A 9523-nucleotide genomic window follows, 5' to 3' on the forward strand; every position below is an offset into this window, starting at 1 on the left:
GAGAGTTATTTTTCGCAGAAGCCTATTTGTTTATGCTATAGGTTTGTAAATACAACATGGGTTAAACCTTGGCACCAGATCATCTGTTCTGATTAGTGCCAATATAAAATGTAATGTAAATATAAAACCGAATTTCTCAACTGCCATGAGCTTAAGAAAAGAAAACTAGCAAAGTGTTTATTGTTTTAATGTGTGGGGAATGTGTAAAATGTGTTAACATTTCCGTTAACCTCTGACTGCCTAAACCTCTCTCACACACCTACTAAGGTCACATTATTCCCTTAAAGATCTTTTTGTGAGTTTCACAGTTAGAAAGTATAGCTTCAGATAGAGTAAAAGCTAAAAGCTGCTGTAAGTACAGTAAACCTCATGAGAATTATGGTTCTGTACTATCCTAATCCCATATGCACTGAAAAAAAGCAAAACAAATCTGTATTTCACAAGTTATTGAACAGAGCTGTATGTGAGGAACATATGATCATAATGTGCGAAAAATCACAGCTTTGAGAGATCTAGTCGTAACAGTCTCGGGACTAGTGTTTTCAAGACCATTTATGTTTTAAGTATGTTTTTAAGTTTTTTCAAACAAAATCTTTTGCTCTAAAAATGCATATAAAACATTGCTGATCTGTGGTATATATACCATAATTTGAAGAAAAAAAAAGTATTTTTAGTAACAGGTCTCATTAGTTAATGCACCATGATTAAGTAACTAGCAATACATTTTACAGCATATTATTAACCTTTGTTAATGTTAATAAAACTACAATTATTCATTTTTATGTTAGTTCACAGTGCAACAGAAATAACTTGAGTTTAATAATGCATTAGTAAATGTAGAAATTAACATCAGCTAAGATGATTAAATGCTGAAGTATTGTTAATCGTTAGTTCATGTAATGTAGTTAACTAATGTTAAAAAATGAAACCATATTGTAAAGTGGTTTTCTAACATACTGTTATGTGGATTGCAAACTTGAGTGGAACATATTTTCTTATACAAACCTTTAAAAAAATATGTTTGCTTTTATACTGTCATATGACTTATTCTTTTTTTAACATGTAGGCCTATAGTATTGTTTCACAACCTCATAATCTTAGCTGAGGCAATGACTGAACAATATGGGTCTTGTTTGTTAACTGTATACGATAAGCCTTGAGGATTTTGCCATTTCATTATATATATTGAAAATTCCACATACAATTATATATTTTATGTGGAATTGCAGGACTTCATGTGATAAAACACCAATGAATAGATTTTCAAAACAAAAAAGTAGGTTAGTGTATCAGTGTTACTCTTTGTAACTTGTCTTTTTATTTGGCTTCCACTCAATAATGCAATCTGGAAACAAAGCATCTTTTAATAGAGCAGGATTCAGAGTGGTTATTGTCTAAACAAATATTCAAAATGTTTCTATTTCAGCACCGAACACAATTTATGATTATGACTATATATTATTGGTTTAACTTAAAAAAGTAAGCAACCCGGTTGCCATTAAATTGTAAGTTCATTGAAATAAAAAAATAAAAAAGTTAATACAATGAAGGAGATTGGTTTAATCAAAAGAAACCCAAAATATTATGTTATCTGAACCAACTAAATTATCTAAGTTGAGGATGCACAGGTTTAAATGACCCCACAATTATTTCTTAGAAGAAACACTACTTTTCTATTTGTGAAGACATTGACATTTTCTCTCTCCCTCTTGTGTCTGAAGATCTATTCAGTATCTCCTCACCACCAATGTGACAGTCTGCATTTGAGAAAAGCCATTGTAAAAACAGTTACTCCCGTCATCCGTATGCAAACCGTCAAATCCACAATGTCTATCAGTGTCTGGAGTGACAGCTCAACGACACCTGTTGTTCAGCCAGCGAACAGAACACAACACACTGAATTGGCACAGGCTCAACTGGTTCACATTCAGCCCGGTCTTACCATCAGTGCGCTCAAGCGTCCGACACACAAAGGCTTGTTGTGTAACTGAATGAGCGCTTTACTGATGCCCTGTGTAAATACGTATTAGGGGTCAATGGTAGGAGTTGTTATGTTCATTAATACATTCTTGCGCGGATTGAGGCAGAGGGAGAGCTTTACATAATTACGTTCATGCTTTTTCACGTGAAACGCTCCTTTAAAAGAAGGCTTCGTTTGAACACACTGAGGCACATCGCGCGAGCGAGCGGACTGTGATTCTGCACACTTTGGTGTCAAAATTGCGTTCAAAATGGTAACGTATCCATTACCGGAGGGATTCTCCGAGTTCGATGTGTTTTCCCTGGGATCTTGTCTGCTCGTGGAGGGTAAGCAGAATCTTGTTCAGGGTATAAAAAAGAGAGAGAGAGGATCGCGTGCAAATCTTACTTTGTGGATGGATGTATAGCCTTGATAGGATGTGCTTCACCCGGGAATGAGATAGCAAACGGTTACAAAATCAATAACACATAATGTTGATTTATAGATAGAACTATCTATCTGAAGGGTGCCACTAGCTTGTAGAGCCTATTACTGTGTCATAACTACGCTGTTATGGGGGCTTGGTTGGGAAGGCTCTGATTGTTCACACGTTTTCTGTGTCCTCTAAAGGTCTCCTCGGGTTCTTCCTGAATGCTGTCACCGTTGTTGCTTTTCTTAAAATAAGAGAATTACGGACCCCAAGTAATTTTCTCGTGTTCAGTCTGGCCATGGCAGATATGGGTATTTCTATGAACGCCACTGTCGCTGCCTTCTCAAGCTTTCTGAGGTGAGCACGCGCACGTTTGTGTGTTGATGATGTTGTTGTTGACGGAACCCCTAGAGGCGATGGTGCGTCACGGATGCCAGTGTATAAATACAGCTGTGATGTAATGAGGGGTCTTTTTTTTTCTCGTAATAAATTACTAAAGTGCAGCTGTTAAATTAAAGGGATAGTTGGGGTTGCAGGGCTTTTTAAATTCCTTGTGGGATGAAATGTCTTTTAATCACATCCTTGCTGTAATAATAATAGCATAATCCAGATGACTTGCTGGTCTCCCGGCCTGGTCGGGCTGGTTTGAGGCTTTTTGGCTGCCCCCAGGCACAGCCACCAAGCTGCATTACCAGCTGAGCACCATCTCAGATCATTTTAAACCAGTTAAGACCATCAAAATCTTTTTTTTTGAAATCTTTTTTTGTTTGTTTTCAGCAGGAATGGCCTGTTGGAAAATCCAAATTAAGCTGGTTTAACTGGTCCAGGTAGTTCATTAGCTGGTGCAAATTGGTAGACCATTTTAGGCCAGAAACAAACCAGCTACCAGCTTTTTTTTTGGAACATTGTAGCCAGCTAAAGACCAGTTTGGAACAGAAACCAGCTGTAAAAAATGATCAGCTGACTTAACTTAAAAAAAGTGAGGAAACCCTTGCCTTAAAATTAATAAATAAAATTCATGCGTAATTGAAAACATGCAGTTATATGGAATTGTCAAGTTCACATACATAGTTTATTTACTTAATAATTTTAAGGCAACGGGTTTCCTCTCTTCTTTTTTACCAAGTTAAGTCAACTGATCATTTTTTACAGTGTACCATGTTCCAAAATATGTTGGATTTCCAAATTTACTGATACAAGCAAAGACGTGAACAAATATTCAAGATAGGAGAGACAAAACGTTTAAGAATCTGTCACTGAGAAAAATACATTAAACATTACTAAATTAATTTTAATTTCAACCATCTTTTTTTTAATACGTGATCTTCTTGAAACTCCAGATACTGGCCTTATGGATCAGATGGATGTCAGACCCATGGCTTCCAGGGCTTTATGACTGCTCTTGCCAGCATCCACTTTATTGCAGCCATTGCTTGGGACAGATACCACCAGTACTGCACAAGTGAGTAACAGGAACAGAGAACCTTAGTAAAAAACAATGAGATGCCTTTCACCAAATAGGACCTGCGCTTCAATGGGAAATTTGACAGTCTTTGTTCTAGTTCAGACCACCCATGTTGCAAAGACCACCAGCTGAAGGTACTTATAGGCTTCACCTAAGACCATTCTTTTCAAAATCTCAGTGAATGGCCATTTTAAATTAGTACAAATGTCAACACTGACTGTGAACTCAGGTCTAACATTATTTGGTGTGTTAACATCAAAACCTTAAAAAACGTTTAGGGTCATTAAATAAAACAATTTAGTACACAGCACAATGTTTGATCACCTTGTATCATTAGGGACAAAGCTGCAGTGGAGCAGCGCCATCACCCTGGTTATCTTCATCTGGCTCTTCACTGCCTTCTGGTCCGCCATGCCTCTGATTGGCTGGGGAGAGTATGACTACGAGCCCCTGAGGACCTGCTGCACACTGGACTACAGCAAGGGGGATAGGTAAGATGCACAGTACATTCATAATTCACGTCATGTTATAACATACAACTTTGCTCTAGTGTCGGTTTCAGACCCACATTCTTTCTGACATATATTCAAATATGCATTCTGACCCATGTTTACAAATATACGAAAGCAATATTATGGTCATGGAAAGTTTCATTTCCTTGTAAATCTGTTCACTGTGAAATAAGACCCTTGAAGGCCTATACATGTAATTTCGTCTGTCCTCCTCAGGAACTACGTGTCTTACTTGATCCCCATGTCCATCTTCAACATGGGCATTCAGGTGTTTGTCGTGCTGTCTTCCTATCAGTCCATTGATAGGAAATTCCAAAAGAGTGGGCAGGCTAAGGTGAAGTATCCTCTGCACAATATTAGAATTTGACATGTGAGATCAAAATGCGCATGAGTACAGACAGAGTAAACATTTCCCCTCACATTGCATAAGACCGTTATTCACGGTGACTGAGTGGGTCAAAGAAACGTTTTGCCTGCAAGCACAAAGGCATCTCTGCAACAGCTACTGAACTCTTCTCCAGGACAGAACTATTACGCAACGCTAAAAAATAGCATGCACACCAATACCAAAGTGATAGCAGAAGAAGGGGATTTCCTTACAGACAGTTAAGACCAGCACAGAACAGAGTAATCAACGTTAACTATTAAAAATAAATGTTTTAACTAAAATAAAGCTCTAATAAATAACAATAATATAAGATGAAAAACCTAAATGAAAACACTAAAATTACTTACAGGAAATAAACGCAAACTAAAATAAAATTAAATCTCTTTCTTTTAAAAAACATGAAAATGTTGGCACATACCAAAATTACTAAAAATGAAACTAAAATAAAAGCTAATTCAAAAAATTATGAAACATGTAACAGTATATAAATAATACTAAAATAACATTGGCACAGTAGGACTTTAATGTAGGCCTACTACTGTATTCTACTACTGTACTACTGAACTGTATTCTAGTTTGTAAATACAGTATTGTATGTCCTTTCATTATGTGTTTGTTAAGCCTTTGTGCCAAATTTAGCTTAAAAAAAAATAAATCTGTAAAAAAATCTGTTAACTTTACGGTAAAAAAAAACAGCAGCTGTGGTTGCCATAAATTTACCGTAAAAAAAAAAACAGTACCAACATTTTAGGTTTTACAGATTTAACTTAAATTTACTGTAAAAAAACATATTTCACTAACTGATATTAATGTTAATAAAGTACTAATATCTGTTTTGTGCCTTTGTAATACACTGACAACCACCAAAACAGGTGGTGGTTAGTCCCCTGATGAATCACAAGCAGCTTTTCCACAAGCTGAGAATGTGTACATGTTTATAAAAGGCGCAGTGTTATTCACACAAATACTAAACACCATCATGGTAATACACATGACACTAAAATAATGCAATAAACATTCATTTAACAACATTAGATGTCCATAACTGATTAGAAAAACTAAGAAACCGTTATTTCAACGAAAATACATCAAATGTGAAGTGACACAAGGAATTCTGTGATTGTCAATTTGTCAATGACTTGTTCTTTTTCACTTCCAAAAACTGTAGATTTAACAATATTTTACTGTAAAGGTAAGGTTAGATCTATGACAGTTACACCGTGTATAGTAAGGAAACTTCAAATCACAAAAATTACTGTTTATATGAACAGTAGGGTGTTTAATGGTGTATAAGTTACATCTGAGTTAAATCTGCAGCATGTGACTTGGAAATCTCCTGCTTGCTCTCTATGTGCAGTTCAACTGTAGCACTCCTCTGAAGACCATGCTGTTTTGCTGGGGCCCGTATGGTATCCTGGCTTTCTATGCTGCTGTGGAGAACGCAACCCTCGTCTCTCCTAAACTGAGAATGGTGAGGAAGTCATTGTTTTAAAAGCATGAATAATCTGTGTCTTCTGGGGAGCACAAAAGACGATATTTTCGACTGTTTCAACTGTTTTTGTCAAATGAAACTGAATGGGTTCCAATACAACACTGAACCCCATTGACTTTCATCATATTAAAAACATATATATATTTTTTTATTATACAGTATGTTCATCAAAATATGTTATTTTGTGTTCCTCGGAAGAAAGTAAGTCATATAGGTCTGGAATGAATATAATGAGATAACCAGTAAATCTCACATAAACTCATAGACTACCTTTATTTATTTGTTTAAGGAAATGAATACCTTTATTCAGCAAGGATGGATTAAATTGATCAAAAGTTCCAGTAAAGACATTTATAATGTTACAAAAGAATTGTACTTAAAATAGATTGTAATTGTATAAATTATATAAACTGTAACAACTTCATAAGAAATGTTTCTTGCTAAAAATTCAGCTTTGACATCACAGCAATAAATTACATTTTAAAATATAAAACAGTAGAAAACCATTATTTTAAATTGTATTATCGCTGTTTTTTTTATCAAATAAAATCAGCCTTGGTGAGCTTAAGAGACAATAGCATAAACACATGACCTGATAAATAACATTTCTGTTAAACTATTTTCAGTAGTATGTGCATAGAAAGAGTCTGATTTGGATGTGTTCTTACAGATTGCACCCATTTTGGCTAAGACATCACCTACTTTCAACGTCTTTGTTTACGCCCTCGGAAACGAGAACTACAGGGGAGGAATCTGGCAGTTGCTCACTGGTCAAAAGATTGAGACTATTGCTATTGAGAACAAGTCCAAATAAACGAAGCATATGACAATAACAGTTAATGTCCTGGTGGTTTCTAACAGGTATGAAACATGCTTATTGGCTTTGTGTGCTTATATCATCCTTGCTGTATTTTTGTGGACTGTTTGTGGTCGTGAGTGTGGAGTCTGTTTGTGGTATATTTTGGTATGTTATATTTAATATAGGGGATTGCAACATGTAATAAAATTTCTAAACTGATATTTTGACAAAGCACATAAGCTGCTCCTAATGGAAATGTTACAGAACGGGGTCCAGTTTTATCCGTATCATTACAAAGCACATGTAAGAAGAGAATGTGTGGCCGTCATTCAATAAGAGTTAAGCTGCTTCCATATATGCGGTTCTGAATGGAAACACAATCAGGAATCATATGTTTTGAGGTTGCTGGTGAACTGTTGAGATTTTTGATTGTATACAGTATAAGCGCCGTTACGCTGTACATCAAACAGCCTTTTTAAATGTCAAGCAAACAAAAATGTGGCGCTACTAAAAAGAATAAACAGAAATGTAATTACTGCTACCTTTAAGAGTTCAATACTTTTACCATTTCTACAGTAGGTAGCCTACATTTGATATGTTCATGTTAACCAAAATGCACAGTTTAGCACACAGAACATAAAGTGTACTTTATTCATAAGGAAATGACTTGAGATAAGGTCTACATCCAGCTTATGAGACAGAATTAGGCGAACATTTTCTAATCCCAGAAACAACGGTGCTTTTCATGAAAACACATTCCCCAGCGCACAAGATTAGTCAAAAGAAAAAGATTATGCACGAGACTTACTGCAATTGGAAATGTTCTGACAAAAAAAAAAAAAAAAAAATTAATGCCAAATCATTTCTTTATGAAGGTATTCTGTACACTGTAAGAAAAAATATTTTCTCAGGCAACATAAAAATGCATTTCACTATTAAATATTAGTATTACAAATACTTATAGTTTCACTTTTTATGCATAACAGTAATATCATTACTATACAGACTGAATATCACAAGCCAATAGCTTAATAATGACAAGTAATTCTGCAACCTAACGGGTGAAATTGCATACAATGTGCGTTTACTTTGCAACTTTAGAAGCCAGAATTTGAAGAATTTCATACTATAATGTAGTAATACAAATTTGGGACATTTTCAGAAAGACATCATTTCACCCATTTTACACATTTGTACAAATACTATTTATTTAACATCTTCGTGAATACACTTGAAAAAGTATATAATATGCTGAAAGAACGAAATGCAATACAAGTTACCAATTCTGTGTTAGATAAGTAAACAGAATATGTATAAATGATATTTCAAAAATGCCTGGACAATATATCAACTATTAAGGATACAAATGAAAGATATACTGTACTTTTGTCTGTACCACAATAGTGACACGCTTAATAACAAATGGTTGATAAATGTTTACCCCGACGCAATATCTCTGCAGTGGTTCTTGTGTCACTTGTCATAGAATCAGGCTAATCTTTAAAAGCTCTTGTGTCCACTTTAAGCTTGACTTTCTCAAGTGCATTTTTCAATAACCTGTAAATAATGTGCAAAGTTGTCATGTTCAGTAGATGTCTTGTCATCAACAACTGATTTGTATATCTCGGCCAAGATGCACAACAGTGAAATAAACATTGCTGTCTACATTATTGTGTTGTAATTGAGTTCTTCAGACCAGGCTTTAGTAAACTGGAGATTAAACAATGGGCCCTTTTCACATTTTCGGGGTTCTCAGAAGCAGAAGTCGTCATAGTTGGGTAAACTTCTATATTGGTGAATGGGAGATGACAACAAATATCATTTTTGTATTCCCATTTGCTCCAATATATATATATATATAAAATAGAAAAAATCCATGATAGCAATTCTGATACTTTCCAAAAGAGAGGAAAAATATTGATGGATTGATTCAAATGGGTTGTAACGGAAGTTTGTATTCTTTGAGCTGTTTTAGTGAAAATCTATTTTTCTCAATGAATGGATGATGTTTTTGAGTTCTAATCTGTGAAAAAGTGCAATAAAAATATAATAAAGAAATACTTAATACTAAAACAATTCTGTTAGTGGATTATTTAAATGCTAATTCATTCTTGATATCCAGTTTTTGACAGTCAGGTCAAGTTACTACAAAAGTTATGTAGGCGATATGTATTTATCCCTTTTCATTCCACACTATAGTTAAAAATGACTTTAGTGCTTTAAATGACTGAGAACACAGAGCTCTCTAAAGAGCAATGACGCACACATCAGTAATCCAGATTACACTGGCCATAATCCTTTAAAATACAATTTCTTTAAAAAAAAACACACCAATTTTTTTAACTTTTATGTCTACTGTTAATTGTTCACGCATTTTATTGAATGTTTATGAACAGTGGCACAAATTTCTAATATCCAAATATGTTTGGTGCCAAATGAATCTCGCTTTCATCGTTTTTTATTTTTTGTGTTATATT

The 9523-nt window shown here is 34.7% G+C and overlaps 1 protein-coding gene across 1 annotated transcript; it reads left to right on the top strand.

The window, feature by feature from the left end:
* Window positions 1-1892: 1892 nt before the first annotated feature.
* rgra (retinal G protein coupled receptor a) lies at window positions 1893-7584 on the top strand. The gene is made up of 7 exons (XM_056242895.1): window positions 1893-2307; window positions 2591-2747; window positions 3731-3852; window positions 4193-4346; window positions 4584-4701; window positions 6113-6226; window positions 6918-7584. The coding sequence occupies exons 1-7, from the start codon at window positions 2232-2234 to the stop codon at window positions 7059-7061; spliced, it is 885 nt and encodes a 294-aa protein (XP_056098870.1). The 5' UTR covers window positions 1893-2231; the 3' UTR covers window positions 7062-7584.
* The last annotated feature ends 1939 nt before the right edge of the window (window positions 7585-9523 follow it).

This window comes from Rhinichthys klamathensis, unplaced genomic scaffold, assembly GCF_029890125.1.
Source record: "Rhinichthys klamathensis goyatoka isolate OS25496 unplaced genomic scaffold, OSU_Roscu_1.1 h1tg000764l_1, whole genome shotgun sequence".
NCBI classification, from domain to species: Eukaryota; Metazoa; Chordata; class Actinopteri; order Cypriniformes; family Leuciscidae; genus Rhinichthys; species Rhinichthys klamathensis.